This window comes from Sarcophilus harrisii, chromosome 3 (genome assembly GCF_902635505.1).
Source record: "Sarcophilus harrisii chromosome 3, mSarHar1.11, whole genome shotgun sequence".
NCBI classification, from domain to species: domain Eukaryota; kingdom Metazoa; phylum Chordata; class Mammalia; order Dasyuromorphia; family Dasyuridae; genus Sarcophilus; species Sarcophilus harrisii.
The window spans coordinates 1,614,589-1,632,994 of record NC_045428.1 but is presented as its reverse complement, the minus strand read 5'-3'; the positions used below and the strand labels follow the sequence as shown (position 1 = coordinate 1,632,994).

Genomic DNA, 18,406 nt, shown 5'->3' with positions numbered 1-18,406 from the left:
TGCTGCGTTTCCGTCGCTTTCAGTCGTGGACAGCAGCACCTCCCTCCCAGAGTTTTTTCCAAGGTCAGATCAGTATCTGTGCAAGGTGTTGGAAATTGTAAAGTGTGGCAAGTGCTAGTAACGACCAGCCTGTCACTGCCCACAGAGTACTCCACCCTGTCTCTAGCATCACACAGAAGCCCCCCCTGTTGAGCACTGACAGCTCTCCAAGACCCTGTGCCATTTCCTCTGCGCTCCTCGTTGCTGACCCTGCCTCCCATTTTGGTTCCTCACCACCATGGGTGTGTCTGAGGCATGGCAGCAACATGGGCAATTGTGTGAATGTCCCCTGGGTGCAACCCCTCACCACTCGCCCCCCCTTCTTGGGCCCCCACCTTGAATTGAAGTCCTTGGCGCGTGTGTGTTGTGTCCATTTCTTTTCTTTATGTTCTTCGCTCTTAGGTTGAGGTGCATTGTTTCGTTCCTTCCCCTGTGTAGCCAAGTGCCAGGCCCAGTGTGGGTCCAATGGTTGTGGTGTGTTGTGTACCAGGACTGGAAGCGCACCGGTTTGTGTTGCTAACACACAGAAATGTTTTCTGTTATGGCGTCTTCATGCTGTCTATTCCCATTTGGTTTTAGGTAAATAGTGTCTGCTTAGAAGAAGTGACTCATGAAGAAGCCGTGACAGCCTTAAAGAACACGTCTGACTTTGTCTACCTGAGAGTAGCAAAACCTACCAGTATGTACATGAACGATGGCTGCGTTCCTCCTGATGTCACCAACTGTAAGTGTAGCTACTCCGTGGAGGTTTGATAATTGGGTTAATAGGCAATTTGTTCTATGGAGTTGTTCGTTATTATTGTTCACAAGAAGTATTGGGCATAGCACGATGTATTCTTTAGGTAAAGGCACATCCAGTCCATGAATGGTGCAGGCTTTAGTTGTTAGAACCGAAAATTCTTCTGGTTATTGACATGTTTAGGAAAAAAAGCTAGGCCCTTCCCTCTATGTGTAGCATGGTTTCTCTATTTATCACTGTGTCTTTCCCAAGACATTGTAAGCCCCTTTTGTATCCCTAATGTTTAGCACAGTGCCTGGCCCATCGTAGGAACTTAATAAAAGTTTGTTGACTGATTGAATCCAAAATAAGCAAAAGTTCCAGTCATGCTATCAAAGCAAAAACAAGAATTCACAATATATAAAAAGACATTATACCAAAAGGAACCATAAATAACAAACCTGCTTCAGTTTTCAAATTCTATAATTGCAGCACCTTTGCATGAAAGTAAATAAAGGAAAAATTAAGAAACTAATAGAAAGTATAGACATTAGTACAACAGTAAGAGATTTCTATCATTCACTTATTTTGTACAGACTAAAAGAGTAATATAGAATAACAAATTGCTGGAGAAACTAGATCCAGAATACTTACGTCATCTTCTAAATTGGACTGGTAAGGAATATATGTTCTTTAGCAGGAAACTTGACAATGAGATTCTAAGAAATAAATAGATTAAAAGGACAAATTTTAGAATTAATAACTATGACCGTTAACAATGAAAAAAGGTACCAAAATTTTGGGCATATATAGTAAGCAGACTTCAAAGGGGCAATTATATTCCTAAAAACATTAACAAAATAGAAAAAAGTAACAGGAAATTTTCCCAAGTTCCCCTCCAAACAACATTAAAATAAGACCTCAAAGCAAATTCTGGTGGCAGAACCAAAAAAAGAATAGGGTTAAACAAGTTTGAATCCCAAGACAAGTTAGAAGGTCAGAAGGCTTAATGGGGTGAGAATGGAGCTCAGTTCAGCACAGGCTAAGCCCTGGCAAGCCAACAACAGGATTTGGGGGCTGACTGAAGCTGCACCTCCTAGAGCGCTCTGCTCCAGACAGTTGGTTATCCGAAAGGAAGTGTCTGTGACGCCCCTGGGAGATAGAGATGCCATTGGCACCTGAGGGGAAATGGCTATCTGGGGACTCAGGTAAAGGCAGGTCTCCCGGCTCCAGACCCAGCCCCACTCTCTGTTGTGGTGGCTACCAGCCAGTCGGTCTCTTCTCATTCCATTGATCTCAGTCTGGCTGAATTATTGTGGAGGGCCTGGTGTATGAGCCCAAGCTTTGGCAGGACCCTCTGAGAGGGCTCCGGCTTCAGAATGCATCTGAGGGGCTTTCCCCAAGGCCTCCAACACCACCTGGCTGGCCCCTGTGCATGAGAGAGGCAGTTCTATTGAGGAGCCTCCTGGGAGTCAAGCCCTGTACTGAGCAGTAAGGTTTAGGGATTGAACTGTTAACAGAGAGACATTGAATTCTAGGACCTGTTGTGGGCAAGCTCCATGGGAATCCTTTAAGTCTTAACAGGAAATATCCCAGAGTTGTAAACATGATGACCATGATTTTCTTACTGAGTTAATTAAATTCAATAACTTTGTTTTGTACTGAATTGCTCAAGCAATTAGTTCTTTTTCTGTTGTGTTTTTCTAGCTTATTCTCAACCTGTGGATAACCACATTAGTCCAGCTGCTTATTTGGGCCAAACACCAGCATCACCAGCCAGATACTCCCCAGTTCCCAAAGGGATGCCTGGAGACGACGAAATTACAAGGTAAGGAGCTGACATTTTCTATCTCCCTGCAGCCTGTCATCCCTAAGATGACTTGTTTGAAGAGTTGAAGGAACTTGCATTGCTCTGAGAGATTTAATTTCTACTTGTTTTATGATCAAAGAACCCCTTTTCAACTTAAGCAGAGGTTTTCTTTTATAAGATTGCATTGTAAAACCAGTCCATGTGCTGCTTTTTTAAATTGAATTTTTCCATCAATATTTGTTTTTCTGTCCATCCCTCCCACTCTTTGCCCCCCACCATTAGAAAAAGAACCAAATCCTTGTAACAGCTAGCCCCAGTGAAGTGAAATAAAGTCATGCATTAGCTACATCCAAAAGGTGTCTCCTGTCCACCCCCCTTTGAACAGGGCAGTGTTCTCCACTGTTTCTGCAGTGTGCTGGGGGTCGGAATACTTGGGGGACCTAGTTCTGGGTACTTTCCTCTCAATGAGCTCCTGCCTACAAGAGTCCTGAGTAGTGGCTGTATTGACTGAGGGAAAGGCATGATTTAGGGTGTCACAACAGGGCCTCATCAGCATTCACCCCCTTCTTTTGGTGAGTAACTGAGGTTCAGCCTGACGTTGCCTGTCATTTGCATTGTTCTCCTTACTAGTGATTTGGAGCTGCTTTCATAAGGCTGATAACCTGGATTTCTTCCCCGGAGAACTATCTCTTAATGTTCTTCAGCAACTTGTTTATTGGAGAATGGTTCTTGTTTTTATAGATTTTGATTAATTCTTCCTAAATCTTGGAACTGCGACTCTCAGCAGTGAAACTGCCAAATTTTTCCCAAGTAACTTGTGTCCCTTCTAATTGTAACTACATGATTTTGTTTGTGCAAACAGTTTTTAATTGTGTGTAATCCTGACTGCTATCTTGACTGTGACCCTCTCTATCCCTTGTTCCATCCTCATGGCTTACCTGTCTGAAGCACTGAAAGGCCCTTTCTTTCTCTTGAGTTGCTTTTGGGATTCCCCTTCGAGTGGTAGGAACACCTCTCTGTTGGGGTTTTTATCTCATGCGACAGGAGCTAAGGGACTGTTGTTGTCCAGTTTTCTGCCAGGTTGTTTTTGGCCGCCATTGAATTTTAGCCAACATTAAGCCACCAGGCTGATTTGCTGTAGTTGATTTTCCATGGAATTGGTCTGGTGAGCAACTTCTCTCATTTAACCAGTGATAGCTTGTTTGGATGGTTCTGTTTTCTCCTGGAGTTTTAGATCTTCTGCCTTCTGATAGAAGTCCCGATTGTATCTCTACTGTAAAAAAAAAAGTGATTTTTTTCCTTTTTTTCCTTCAGATGAATTTCATCATTGAGCCCTTGGTAGTTTGATTAGTATGACATTAGATTAAAAAAAAATGAAGGTAGGCAATATTGTCCTTGTTATGCCATTATCTTGGCCTCCCTATAATCAGTGTTTCTCCAGTTATTTATGTCTGAATTTCGAGATAGGTATTTTCATCTTGGTTTCCTGTATATGTGTGCTGTTGGTAAACATCAAGATATTTTCCACATTCAGTCAATCAGTCAGTAAACATTTATTAAACTCCTACATGATTTAACATTTCTGCTTTTTTGCATTTGTCTATGAAGTTTTCATGCTGTGATGGTTTTTACCATGTTTAACATGTATTGGATTTCTTGCCATCTAGGGGAGGGAGTGGAGGTAAAGGAGGGGAAATTGGAATACAGGGTTTTTCAAGGGTCAGTGTTGAAAAATGATCCTTGCATATGTTTTGAAAAGAAAAAGAAAAAAATTATCTTAACATCAATCAGAAGGCTTTGATGGGTTGGTGGCACAAATCAAATATTCTGCCTTAAATGCTATGTATAGGTGATAAAAAAAAAAAAAAAAATTTTTTTAAATCACACCACACTCACTGCTACTGTGAAACATATTTCCATCTTTGGAGTAATGGTTGAGAAAAGGCTTCAAGAATTTTAATTCTTTAGGGTGATCATTTGTGAACATGAGATACTCGGCTGACTGAGAAGAAATTTCTGGCTAATAGAATCATAAATTGTGTTTTACTTTATGAAGTATCTCAATTGTTTGTTATCTTTTATTTTAGGGAACCAAGGAAAGTCATTCTTCATCGTGGCTCAACTGGCCTCGGTTTCAACATTGTAGGAGGGGAAGATGGAGAAGGAATATTTATTTCCTTTATTCTTGCTGGAGGGCCTGCCGATCTTAGTGGAGAACTCCGGAAAGGAGACAGGATCATATCGGTAAGACTTGGAAAATAAAATTGCTTTCTCGTTTCAGGTTTTTAAGAATATTCAATGGTTCTAGTAAAACACGGGGCATCTGTAAACTGAGGAAAGTTTTAATAGTGAGAATTTCTTATTTAAATAGTTTTAAGAACATGATTTGTAATTCTTTTTGGCACTGCCCAGGGAGGATGCTTGGTGGAGGGGTAATCCATCCAAAGGTTCACCTCTACTCCCCACAAGCTACTGTGCCCATTTGTCCCCAAGCACCACCAGAAACAGGTCATTTGGGGAGGACTCCAGGTTACTGGAAGTGACCTGAATCCGTGGGCTTCACGACCAAGTGTCCAGGCCATGTGGATGAAAAGTGGCCTTTGAGTATGAAGTGGTAGGAAGCCCAAGCCATGCACAGAGCAGGACCCTGCACCCCTCCCTCCCAAAAAAGGAGCTATCTCATGGACATGTTCCCCCTACCCTGTTCTGGGCGCTCCCTCCTCTTTCCCCTCACTTGTGGGGTAGTGCCATGGACAGAGGTGCGGGCCAGGAATTGGGAAGGCCTGAATTTGATGAGGCTTGGGGCACTCACTGCTTCCTTCCTTGTCAACAAATATAATGATAGCTCCCGGCTCCCCGGGTTGTCAGGAGCCCCTGATGAGCTAGTGTCTGGTGTTCAGCAGGTGCCTAATAGATGCCTGTTTCCATAGCTCTCACTGTATGTTCTGGCCTTCACTTTCATCATTAAAATTGAGGGGAGGGAGTGCTCAGAATTGCCAAATGCAGTGCTCCTTCCATGGCCTCTCTCTGGCTTCTCTCCTGTGGCCTGTCTTAGCTCTTCTGCTACTTCCCTCACCTGCACAGACAGCACGAGCCTTTTCACTGACTGACCTCTCGCTCTCAGATACTTTCCCGCCCCATGTCCATCTCGTGGGGTCCCTCCAGATCCTCTCCTCCCCCTTCCCTCTTCTCTATAGCTTGTCAGCACCGAGTTATTTCTGAACACTTGGATTCCCTGTTTGATGGGGATTTTCTTGAAGGCACAGACAGTGTTTTTGCCTTTCTTTGGGTCCCCAGCCCTTAGCGTGGCGCGCTGAGAGTGCTGAATAAAGGCTGTTTACCTTCCTGGCTTCTTAGGGACGTGCTTTTGTGACCTAGCAGGGATCCTGAGTGTGATCACCTTTAAATGCCTCGAGAGGACTTGGCTCTTTGTGTTTGGGGGTCGTCCCAGAGATAATAGGGGGTGCAGAGAGTGATGTGGCCTAAACTCAACTGGATTAAGAAGCACAGAAAAGAATCGCTGTGAGTCTGAAGTGACGAGGGCCTGAGCCGGAGCTCTGACTCTGGAAGGAGGAGAAATGTAAGCGGTTTGGGTTCTTTGACGGGTGATTGCTGGCTGGTGCACCGGAAGCCAAAGAAAGTGCAGAAGGTAACGTTCCTGTCTGCGGGGATCCTGCTGTGTGGCTTAATGGATCCATTTCTGTTTGCATTTGATGCCGTGTGTAGAAAATGAAGTGAGGAGGAGGAGTTTGAGGCTGTGAACCTAGGAGAATAAGATAGCTGGTGCCATTGACAAAGACCTTAAGGTTTAAAAGAAGACTGGGCCCGGAAGGAAAGAAAATGAGTTCTGTTCTGGACAGGTTGAAGCATGTGCAACGTCAGGTTGGAAATTTCCATAAGGCCACTGGGTTTGTGGGACCAGTGCTCCGAGGAAGGACCAGAATTAGAGACAGACATCTGGAAGTCGTCTCCGAGGTTGGAGATTGACTCATAGAAACAGATGAGATTGTAGGAGAGGGTTTTCTGAGAGAGAGCAAGGAAGCCGGGGGACCACGGGCATGAAAAGGAAGGACCTTACAGTTGGACGGGCTGTGTGTGAGCCGAGTCCTGCCCCCCCCCATATCCATGATAAGCACCCCACGCAAGCCCAAGTTCTTTAAGTTAGCTGGGAGGAGTCCCTAGTCAGCATTGGTGCTGAGGGTCTCTATGACAGGAGTTTCCTGTACTGATTTTTTTTTTTTTTTTAAGTCCAAACCAAAAACAAAACAACAACAACAAAAAAAATGGCAGGTAGAATGTCCTGGGTAATGGGTAGGAAAAGCCAGTGGGAACTCTGCCTCCAGTGAGCCAGTCAGCAAGCAGGGATTTGCATGCCGACTCCGTGCCAATTGATGTGAAACCAGAACAGAGCTGCCGGCTGAGGAGAGCGCTCTGGGGGAAGGCTTGGTGGACGTGGTGAGAGGATTGATTTAGGGTGCACGGGGATAGGTGGAAGGACGACAGGCTGTGGTCTGATCAGAAACTCTCAGAACTTTTGATCGTAGAAGTAGGACACTTGTGAGCAGTGGCAAAAGCTGTGGTGGAACCGTCCCATGTGCAAAGGAGATGAAATCTTGTAGTCTTGTGGTTGTTCAATTATTCTGTGAGTTTGGACCTGGAGCGGTTCTCCCCTGCCCTGTGCAGCTTCCCCTCCCAGCTGGCAGGCTCCCCCTGCGCTGCCCCCCCCTCCCCCCCATCCAGCTAACAGATATCTGATCTTGGGCTGTGCTGCGTCTGGTGAGACAAACTTGAGTAGGGAAAGAGAGGTCTTAGACTGGGGCATCCATCATCAGGTTCCTTGTCTTTGTGTCTTCAGGGCCTTCAAGCACAGAAGAGGTGCTTAAGATAAGTGCTTGGGGACCGAGGGAACTTTTCTGAGGGGTCACCAGAGACAGTCCTGGTTCTTCTTCCTACCCTGCTCCCCTCTTTCTAGCCCATCCAGAACTTCTTAGATCTCTGTAGTCCTCCATTGTGCCTGATTGGCTCTCATACCCGGCCACCCCGGCAGATCTGCATTTGGGGATTTGTCACAGTCCCCACTCACAACAAAGGCAACATTGCCAGACCTGGGCCCCCTCCCTGACATCTCCACACGTCCTGGGTAGCATGGCTGTAGGGGCAGCCCAGAGACCTGTTCAAACATTTTGAAATTGAAGACATCCCCATGGCAGCGTCCTTCTTGATCCTGCTCATCATCATAAAAGGGAGGGCAGTTATTCATGAGAAAAACATATCTCCTAAAGGTCTTAGAGACGAGATCAGATGCTAAAAGTAACCTTGGTTTGGTTACCTGAATAAGTGGTATTAGAGATCTGGGGCAAGTACTTTGCAGCGGGGGGACAAGGTGAGGTGGGGAGGGACAGCAGAAGACGCGGTAACTTAGCAAAGTGCGCGGCAGTTTGCATTTCAGGGGAACAAGACATTCACGTCCAAGTCAGGAAACGTTTTCCCTGAATAAAACAATGGGAATGAGTGTTCATCCTTGTCTGTTAAAAGCATCTCTAGCTCTCACTTCCAGCAGTCATGATTCTCGTGTCCCATGACATCTTGTTTAATTTATAGGTGAATAGCGTCGACCTCCGAGCAGCTACTCATGAACAGGCGGCAGCGGCCCTGAAGAACGCTGGTCAGGCCGTCACCATTGTGGCTCAGTATCGGCCTGAAGGTATCACCCGGAATGGGGAGAGTGGCGGGGGCCGCGGGGGGAGGGGTGACCTCTTTTTGCAGATTTGACAATTTATCTAGAGAATTCTAAAGATTGAAAAAATTGATTGTTGAAAAAATTAATAAATGGAGCAAAGTCTAGGCTATGAAATCGATCCACAGAAATCATTTGAATGTCTAATGCAAACAAAATGCAATCGGAAGAAATGGAAAGAGCAGCTTCTTTCCTAATAGCAGAGTATCTAAAATACTCGGGCATCTCCCTCCCAGCATACATATAGGAATAAATTTATAATTCTTTTGGAGATAAAGGCAAGCCTAAATAATTAAAGCAAAATCCACTTCACAAGACCTAGCTAGTGTAGTAAAAAGCACAGCAAGTTGATCATTGAGCCGATGGGTTTTTGTTAGAAAATGCTTCTTTCCTTGCCTAACAACAGAGTACAGTCGTTTTGAAGCAAAGATCCATGACTTACGGGAACAAATGATGAACAGCAGCATCAGCTCAGGCTCAGGTTCCCTTCGGACCAGCCAGAAGCGCTCCCTCTACGTCAGGCAAGTATCCGCTCCCTTCTCGCCAGCGATCGCTCACCAGTCACAGCTTTTTGAGGGCGGAATGCCGCAGAAATGAAGGAACCTGGCTCTCGTGGGGGTCACGCGCAGTCCATGGCCTGGCGGATGGGGGTGGGAGAGGTGTGAGAAGTGTGTGAGAAGGTGTGAGAAGTGTGAGAAGACCTGCACTTGAGGACAGCTCAGGGTGGGGGGGTTTGTGAAGAAAGTATCACAGCCATCAAGCTAAGAGGTGCCCGCACCTTGCCAGGCGGGAGATGGCCACCAGTGTGTGCTGCCATAGAGAGCGAAGGGCCAGGGTGGACGGTTCTGTGGGTGGGGGGACCTGGCTTCCAGGGGAGCCTCCTGTGCTAGTCTCCAGCCTTCGGTTGTCCTCCCCTTCTCCCCAGGAGTGGGGGGAACCCTCCATGTCCCCTAAAGGAAGAAGCCTTGTTTGTTGTCCACATGTGTGCATCTATCTGGAGGGGGCGCCGGGTGTTCCAGAGGTAACGGAGGGCCCGGCGTGACTGCAGCAGGCTCCCACCAAGCCCACTGCGGGCCGCTCCTCCCCCGCCTTAGCCGCCCTTTGGGCTGACTTGTCATTTATCTCCTGAATCTTAGAGCCCTGTTTGATTATGACAAGACAAAAGACAGCGGCCTTCCCAGTCAAGGGCTGAATTTCAAGTTTGGGGACATCCTTCATGTCATCAATGCCTCCGATGACGAATGGTGGCAAGCGAGGCAGGTGACACCGGATGGCGAGAGTGACGAAGTCGGCGTGATTCCCAGTAAACGGAGGTACTTTACTTCTGTGGAGTCTTGTCAGTGTCTGGTGCCATCGGTACATGGGAATCTCGAGCCCAGCTTCAGATTCCCTTTGAATTACCGTCTGTACGTATTTATGAAATGTGTGTGTGTACACACGTAACCTGGCGCTAAGAGACAGCTCGCTTTGGCGGTGGCGGCAGGGATGGCTTTGAATGTTGGAGCTGAGGAGGTCACAGGGGGCAAGGGAAGAAGCCTGGGGGGCCTCCCCGGGTGGGGCTTGGCCCCTTCTTCAGCTGCAGCCAAGATATGAGAGTTCACGCACACATGCACCCTCACATGCCTTTGGTCATGAGCGCCATCCGCTGACCAACTTCCGCCCCCCCCGCTCCGATAATGGGACATGCCTTCAGGGATGCAGGTGGCAACCCCTCCGTGTCCGAGTCAGTCAGTCAGTACGGAAATGCAGGGAAGCATCAGGAATACAAAGAGACCTCCAGGGGCTCACAGGTTAATGAGAGACAAGAAATAAAGGTGTGCTGACCAGCTAGGTAGGAAGTAAGTAGAGGAGAGAAAACACTTTTTTAAGCTTCCTGGGTTCTCCTCAGGGGTTCTGGAATAATCCACAGCGTGCAGCCTCTTGGTGAGCTGATCCGGACTTCCCTAAACTACCTTATTCTTTGTCCTCTCCAGCTTTTAAAGCCCAGGAGGGCCCAGTGGATCCTAGCCCTTTGATGCCTTACTGTAGAAGCTGTCAAGTCTTACTTTATACCAGCTGTGACTCCACATTTCTTTCTGGCTGCTTGACCCTGGGAGCTCTGTAATTTGGCTAGTTTGGGCTAGTTTAGTTTGGTAATTTAAAGGGAGTTTTCACTTTGGGATCTCTTTCAGGACATGGTCAGTGGATTCTTTCCCATTTCCATTTTATCCTCTGGTTCTAGAATATCAGAGCGGCTTTCCTTAATAATTTCTAGAAAAATGAAGATGGTGTTCCTGTTTTGATTATTGCTTTTAGGCGCTCCAATAATTTTCAAATTATCTCCCCTACATCTCATTTCCAGGTCAGTTTTTCCAAAAAGAATTCATATCATCCATTTTTCCATCCTTTTAGTTTGGCTTTGTTATTTCTTGATTTCTCACAATCATTAGCATCCATTTGTTCAATTCTAAATTTTAAGGTATTATTTTCTTCAGTGAGCTTTTTTATCTCTTTTTCCTTTTGGCTAATTCTACTTTTTAAGGAGTTTTTTCCTTCAGTGAATTTTTGTGCTGCTTTTTTCCATTTGGACACATTTGAGAACAATGTCAAAACTCTTATATCCAAAACCTCCCAGAAAAAACTGAATTGGTCTTAGGCCATGAAAAAGCTCAAAAAGGATTTTGAAGTCAAATAAGAAATTGGGAAAAGAAATGAGAGTGATACAAGAAAATCACAAAAATTTGGCTGGAAAATTTTTTTATTATCATTTCATGGGTTCTGCTGCTCCTGAATTTGTTTGGGGGACAGTATTTAAGGAGTTTAGAAATGTTTGGGGGGGGGTGTGTGTGTGTGTGTGTGTGAGAGAGAGAGAGAGAGAGAGAGAGATACACTGGATTTTCAAATCATTTTTGGATGATTTTGTTTAAAGAGTTTCTTAAGGCACTATAGGCTTAATAAATAAAAGAACAATACTTTTCAACAATATTATTATTTTGCTTGAAGGTTTAACTGTTATTGTTATTATTTGGAAGTACATCATTGGGAAAATGCTGCTGTGTCAAGATCAGACTTGGTGGCCAATCTGAAACATGGCACTGATGGATGCTTTATTGTTTTGTTTTGTTTTGGGTTTTTTGGCAGAGTTGAGAAGAAAGAACGAGCCCGGTTAAAAACAGTGAAATTTAATTCTAAAACAAGAGGAGATAAAGGGGTAAGTAAGAAATCTTGATATTTTGAAATTTTCAGTGACAGTAAATTTGGATAATAATTTATGTTGTTTTAGTTGAGCTGAATTGTTAAACAAAGGATGATCTTTTAGTCAAACAAACTCATTATTACTTTCTGTCTTAGAAGTGAAAATGGCTTTCCCAAAATTATTTTGACTGAAGATGTTCTTAGCAGTATGCTTTCAGTAAAGGGTCTTTTTTCTGAATGAGATAGATGGCATCCTGTCTCAAAATGCAACAGTCAGACCAGAATTATTTGGTGTCATTATCACTAATAATGGTAGATGGTCACATTGGGAACTCTTTGAAAGGATCAAAAAAACTTCGAGTGTCACTCCATAGGATTCTCCTGGTTGCTCCCACTGCTCTGCCTTCATTTTTGTCCTTGTTCAAAAATGTCAGCAGATTTTTCCCAGCCCATCTTGGAAGTCTGTTTATACTTGCCAGATGCACTGAGCTGCATAGGGTTGGGGTGTGATAAATGTCCTAAGAGGCTGGCACAGATCCTGCTTCCCCAGGCATAGCCCTCATCCTTCTCTGCCTGCTGCAGTGACATGTGCAGTTAGGCTATTGTAAAAGTTTTATTGGGGTCCGAGGCTGAGCCCAGGGCAGTGAGGACTGGCCTGTGATTAACACTAGTGGAGGCTTGGACTGAAACCTTGACAGAAGGCAGGTGGCTTATTTCCATACATAATTCACCATGTGCTCCTGCAAAACCCAAATTCCATGCTCCACTCAAAGAAGGGAGTTTGTTATCTCCCAGATCATATCCCAGGGTTGGGTAAGGGAGCGGGAGCCAGACAGGCAGAGACCGAGATTCAAGCTCCAGTTCTTCAGTGAACTTGCCGGGGGACCTTTGGCATCCCAGGCTAAAAGGATCCCTTTAAGAGCTTCCTTTAGCCCACCATATTAGATTTAGCAGGGAACCTAGACCGGCCCCACACCCCCACTCTGGGCTCATTAGTATTCTCGGAGCCATCAAGCCTGCGGACCCCCCCCCCCATCTCACAATGACACCTCTGCCATGAAGTCAGAGCAGGGCAGCCCTTGTGCAAGACCAGAAAGTCTTAGCGCACTAGGTCTTGAGTCCAGCCGGAAGGAGGCGGCTCGGAGCCGCGGACGCTGGAGGTGCTCCGCTGTGAGCGAACCTTTAGCCAGCCAGGCGCCAGTAAGTATGTCTCGGTGACAGCCAAGTGCATGTTGTGACTTATGAAAGTGTGAGCAGATCTCACTGCATTAACGACCTGGACGTCCCAGTCTCGTTGTTGCCCATAACCCAGTTTGTCCCCGGTCCCTGTGTCCTAACCCGGGCGCCCAAAGTGCATGGTAGGAGGGGGGAAATACGCTTGCCATTGATCGAGAACTGCCTTTCTGTCTCCTGCGGCCTCCGTGCCCTCCTCTCTTCCCACTTCGGCTGAAACTTGTGACTTCTCATTAAAGTCCCTCCCACTTCCACCCAGATGTTTCATGGTATCCGGTGGCCAGCGGCAGAACGCGCGGACCATGGGCGTGTTTGTGGGTTTTTCTTTAATATCCTTTTTACCTTATTACACACCAGTTCAGCGCCCCATCTGCCAGCAGCATCCGCGGTGAAAAGTGGTGCATGCCAATGGGGCTTTCTTCTGGGAAAATGGAGAAAAGGGCCCAAGCGAGCGCACGCGAGCACACTGCGTGCTCCCTCCCTCTGCACATTCTTGGCTTTCGCTTGGGCTGTTTCACTTGTGCTGAATCCTTCATCTGGCTTCTGATAGTTACATGGAGGATTCCTCATTTATTTTAATGCAGTTAATATCTTTTGACTAATCAGCAATTCTTCATCTTCTGTGTTCTTATAATGTTCTTAAGACTCCACATTTTGACTGATTTTTTTCCAACCATGACTCAAAACTCTTTAATTTTCATTTTTCTTTGGGTTGTTTGCCGTGAAACTGACTCTGACCACAATATATGCAGTAAAAAGAGGGGGAAATTCTGTTGGACGGGCCATCAAAAACTGACCAAATTGTACCGAACTCAAAAACGAATTGCTTTTTCGTGCTGAATGAACAGACCACAGACAAACAGTTTTCAAAAATATATCTTTTCCTAAAAGGAAGATCAGAAAATTGCCTCCAAATGTCTGTGTAGGTCTTTCTTTGTTCTTCCCTGTTCAAATTCAGAGAAGGATGGTGAGCCATAAAATGCTACTTGACAGATATTAAATGTTACATTCATTTACATATTTTTACCTAATCAGCCGAATTTTGTTCACTACATAGAACTGGTTCTTATTTGCATTTGCAGTCCTTGAAAACTAGATTTCCCTCCACACACACAGTTTAAAGAGTGGTACAGAAGTAGTGTACAGCTGCATGTGAGAGTAGTGAGCCTCCAGAAGTTGCCATTCGTTGTATACGTGATCATTTCTGTACAAGACGATCATATTATAAAGTCAATTTACACTTGATCTCCACAACGAACTATGTTAACACGAGATGAGGGGGACGTGGTCTGGGCCATTTACATGATGACGGCTTGCACCAAGGACACGTGTTTCTGGGAGAGCCAGGGGCATGGGTGAGGGAGAAAGCCATTTGGGGTCTCCAGGCAAGCCAGGGCCTTCCTTTGCCCTCCCAGGATGATTCCTGTAAGAACGGTGGGTGGGTAGAGGGGATGGAGGTCTAGATGGCGCTGGCAAGAAACGGCTAGGAGAGCCATGGGTCCGGCCTTTCCCTGGAGAAAGGGGTGAACCGTCTTCCCCTCCCAGATGGAAAAGCCTCCTTTTGCTTTAGGAGGAAATGAAAGAAAGGAAATAAGACGGACCTGGAGGAGCCTCAGTGTTGACGTGCTGCCCTCGGCACTGAGAATAACCAGAAAACTAGCCAGCGTGGACCCTGTGCGGCTGGGGTCCATGTCAGCAAGGCCGAAGGGCCTGGGGACCCTGTAGGGGGAAGAATAAGGAATAGTGATGGAGGTTTGAGCAAGGAGCACCTTAAACATTTACGTCTCATTCAGTCTTCCCAACCCCGGGAGTGAGATGTTGTGATTCTCCCCATTTTTCAGATAAGGAAACTGAGACTGAGATAGGTGAAGGTCCCTAGGCCAAGTAGCCAGTGAGTACCTCGGTCTTGCTGAATCCAAGGCCAGTGCTGTGTCCGGGTGACTTCCTAAGTAGTGGCCTGCTGGAGTCAGGGGCAGCCTGCAGGAGAGGAGAGGCCGGCTATGAGCAGGACAGTGGCCCTGCCAGAGCCAGATCAGGTGGCAGCCGAGAGGAGGGCCCCTGAGGGAGACCCTCAGACAGCTGCAGCATGCTGTCCAGTGCCCCCTGCCCCCTCATCCTTAGCCCCCGCCTGGTGCCCGTTAGCTGGTCCCACTGCCATGGAGGGATAATTTGTTTCTCATCCCTTCCTCCCAGATCACTCTTCCCCTTCTTGGCTATTAAATCATATTAAGCTTGCTACCCATTTAAGGCCTCAGGTCTTTCTGAGCTGAAGTGGGCCCTGCTGTTTGTCGGGCTCATAGAGACTCTTGTTGGCTGATTCCAGGCCCTTTCCAGATTAGAGATGGGAGCCACCCCCCCCCCCCCACTCCCCAGTTGTGTGTCTGGTCTCTCCATTAGATGGCCATCCCCAGGCCCCTCCCCTTCAGAAGACCCCTGGGGGGGGGGGTGACTCTGGTCTTACGGTCACTAGCTTGTAACCCTAGGCATGCCTAGCCTTTGCCCCAGCAGTGGCCAAGACACTTGCTCCATTCTCCAGCTAAAAGCTAGGGAAACTGTCCTCAGCACCTCCCACCCTGGTCCACCGACCTCCCAGAGGAGCCTTGGGGGAAGGAGGCCAGGCCTGCCTGGGGCCTGGGAGGGGCTTTGGGAGCTGAGGGCCAGAGGAGGGGGGTTGTCTAAAATGGAATGGCTTTGGAGAATTGACTTCAAGGTGCTGTGAGAACACCCTCCGGGCCAAGCAGCGGGCCTTGGGACGCTGGGCTAAGAACCAGTTGAGATTTTAATCCTTCCAGAAGTGATGCAGGAGTCAGAAAAATCTGTATTCTGGCCGGAGGCACGGGGAGGGAAACCAGCTCGCTCAGCAGCCTTGGTGAAGCTGCCCTTGGACCCCCAAACCAGCAAGGCCTTGGGAACCCCTGGCGGAGAAATTCCACCCGCCCAGGTGCCCCCAGGGTCACTGCCCCCCAACCCCAGGCTGTTCAGTGTCTCTCAGACACAAGCAGTGGGGAAGGCATCGGCTGCTCTGAGTCCCAGGGCCGCGCAGTGAGGGGAAGGATGGGTCAGCCTCAGTGGGCAGGGAGCCTGGCAAGGTGGGTACCATCAGCTGCTCACAGGCTAGTTTGTCCTTTTGAGTCAAGTAGCATTGACGCCCCCTTGGAGCGGGCTCTGTGAGCGACCAGGAGGTCCCTCTGTTATTGGTGAAAACACAGGTTCGCTTCCGTTATAAACTGCATGATGTGGTCACGAGAGTCGGCTTCCTCAGGGCTGCTAGGCGGGCCGTTGTCCACACCGACGTTAGACCCCCTTTGTTTTGCCCCCTTCTCTTCTTCAGCAGTCACTCAATGGCAAGCGTAAAAAGAACCTCTTTCCCCGAAAGTTCCCCTTCTACAAGAGCAAGGACCAGAGTGAGCAGGAAACCAGTGACCTTGACCGTGAGTATGCAGGAGCCGCCATCTCTCACCCACGGGAGGCTGTTACCATGGAGACAGTTTCAAGGGCTGCCACAGGTGATGCAGGAGCCACCAGAGAGCTCCAGGTTGGCAGGAGGGGGCTCACGGCGCTTAGCCATCAGCGGAATCACCGTGATGGCCCCTTTGCTCGGTGGCTGGCACTCATGCCACCCCCCCGCTCTTTTAGCCTTCCAGAAGTGAGTGTCACACGAGTCGAGGGTCTCGGCTGGGCGGCCTCGTGGTCGGTGCTGATTCCCCGGGGCGCCCCTCTGCCAAGCACCGCACCTGCCATGGTCTTGGAACTGTCTCTTGTTGTAGCTCCCAGGTTGTACATGACTGACGACTGTTTTCTTTGATTATCTTTTTATCGCTTGCTCTCTGGGGACTACTCTCTACAGGAGATCCCTGACGACATGGGATCAAAAGGCCTGAGTAAGTGATCCCCACTCCCGTCCATAGACAGACCCGACCTTGTCCGCTCGCCCTCAGATGAGCGGGAGCACCCCTGGCCTAGAGAGCCCCGTAACCTAGCGCGCTTGTAGAATGCTCGGGATGCCGTGCCTGGGTTATCAGGCACCCTAAAACCCACCCTCGGTTTTGTTTCTCTCTCCTTCCTGTGTCCAAAAACACATTTTCCTCACTGTAATTTTGCTGACGAGTGAATGCTTGGCTGTGGTTTCTTAAATTTTAAATTGGTATTTTTAAAAACTAAAACTAAGCCTCATAACGGGGAAGCTCTAGCAGCGTAAAGCCCCGAGCAGGAATGGGCTGCCTTGGACATCATGGCAGGCCATGGAGCAGGGCTGGATGTCACTTCCCTGGGGCTGTCCGTGCTTCCGGCGGCCCCTCCTGGCTCTTGGGATTTGGTCAGTGTCCCTCAGGCCATGGGCCAGGCAGCTCCCCGCCCCCAATTACACAACTTCCAAGGCGGGGGAGAGCAAGAGCGGCCACAGAGTTAATTTTCTTTGGGGACAGACAAGTCACTTCCCAGCATTCATGTATAAAATCGAGGATTACTAAGAGGAAAAGAGTGTCGGGAAACTTGCACTAGCAGCAGTCTGTTCATTTAGAAAGCCGAGGAGATAGCTGAGCCTAACCCTTCAATTGTGCCCCTTAAGCGATAGAGAGAAGAGAGAAGCAGGAAAATGGCCCCCATTCCAACTAATTATCCCCCAAGTACGGTACTTACTTTGGCCTCATCAAGCAAAATTAAATTAATTTTCTGTTAAAAAAAAAAAAAAAAAGATTAAAATTGGCAACTTCTGCATTGCTATCATGTGAAAAATTTCAAAAGACCTTAATTTGGCCTGGGTGCTGCTCCGGTTTCCAATCTGCCTCCCGCAAGAAGCATTGATTGTCGATCCAGCATCGCCCTCCAGAAGCCTTCCTGGGCTCCTCTTCCTCTGGAACTTTAGTCATTGTCAAGGAAGCTCCATGGTCAAAGTGGCCTTTGGATCAGCTCCACTTGTACCGGCCCCTCCCCTCACTCCATCCCATTTGATTGCTATTTTCTGAGGACAGCTTTGAAAGGCAAGCATCGAATCTGTATTTTATCTCCTCCTCTTCAGTTTCTCTCAGCCTGCCTTTTGCTTTTAAACTAAATAATATAAAGTAAATGTGAATAAATATGTTTTTATATATATAAGAATACAATTTGACATTTCACATCCTTATTTCTCTCAGATTACCTGGGATGAGAATAAGAAACTTACAGTAGAATTGAGTGGGATGTCAGATTAAATGAGCATGCAAGCTGGCCCAGTGACCCCGGGCAGACCTGAGAAACTCAAGGAGGTGGCCTGCAGTGCAGGCGGCTGTCATGCCGAGCGAACCATTGGGTTTTCAGAAATCTCTTTGTCTTTTCTGGGCCGCTGACCAGCTGGCATTTCAGGCCTCAGATCCAGACAAAGTGCTAAAGTGGAACCAAGGGGTGAATTTGGTGCCTTCCTCCCAAGGTTTTTGTGAGCATGGGAGGTTTTAGAATTCCCGTTGGATTCTAGGCCATCTGGTATTTGTAGCATTTGCTGGATTCTCACATCGACAGCAGTGCCAGATATTTTTATCCATTTTCAATCAAGGAATTTCCAGTGTCACTTACCATGGCCTTAAAGTTAGTTCACCTGTTGCTTGTTCAGGGGCCACAACTGTCCCTCCCCAGACAGTTGGATGTGAAGGATCAAACATCCCTATTTCAGGTCGGAGCAGAAATGTCTGGTTCTTCGGGCAGGGGCTCTTCTCCCCATCCC

At 47.4% G+C, this 18,406-nt stretch overlaps 1 protein-coding gene across 22 annotated transcripts in view; it reads left to right on the top strand.

The window, feature by feature from the left end:
- Positions 1–18,406, top strand: part of DLG1 (discs large MAGUK scaffold protein 1) — a 271,420-nt gene that overhangs the window by 243,043 nt on the left and 9,971 nt on the right. For 12 of the 22 annotated variants that reach the window (XM_031963577.1, XM_031963573.1, XM_031963571.1 and 9 more), the window contains 8 exons: positions 619–763; positions 2,465–2,585; positions 4,655–4,811; positions 8,169–8,271; positions 8,711–8,825; positions 9,441–9,617; positions 11,425–11,494; positions 16,043–16,142. In XM_031963577.1, the coding sequence (XP_031819437.1) occupies positions 619–763; positions 2,465–2,585; positions 4,655–4,811; positions 8,169–8,271; positions 8,711–8,825; positions 9,441–9,617; positions 11,425–11,494; positions 16,043–16,142 (988 nt within the window). Of the gene's footprint in view, positions 1–618; positions 764–2,464; positions 2,586–4,654; positions 4,812–8,168; positions 8,272–8,710; positions 8,826–9,440; positions 9,618–11,424; positions 11,495–16,042; positions 16,143–16,558; positions 16,593–18,406 lie in introns of all 22 variants that reach the window. The other 10 variants (XM_031963574.1, XM_031963568.1, XM_031963570.1 and 7 more) reach the window with 2 other exon arrangements.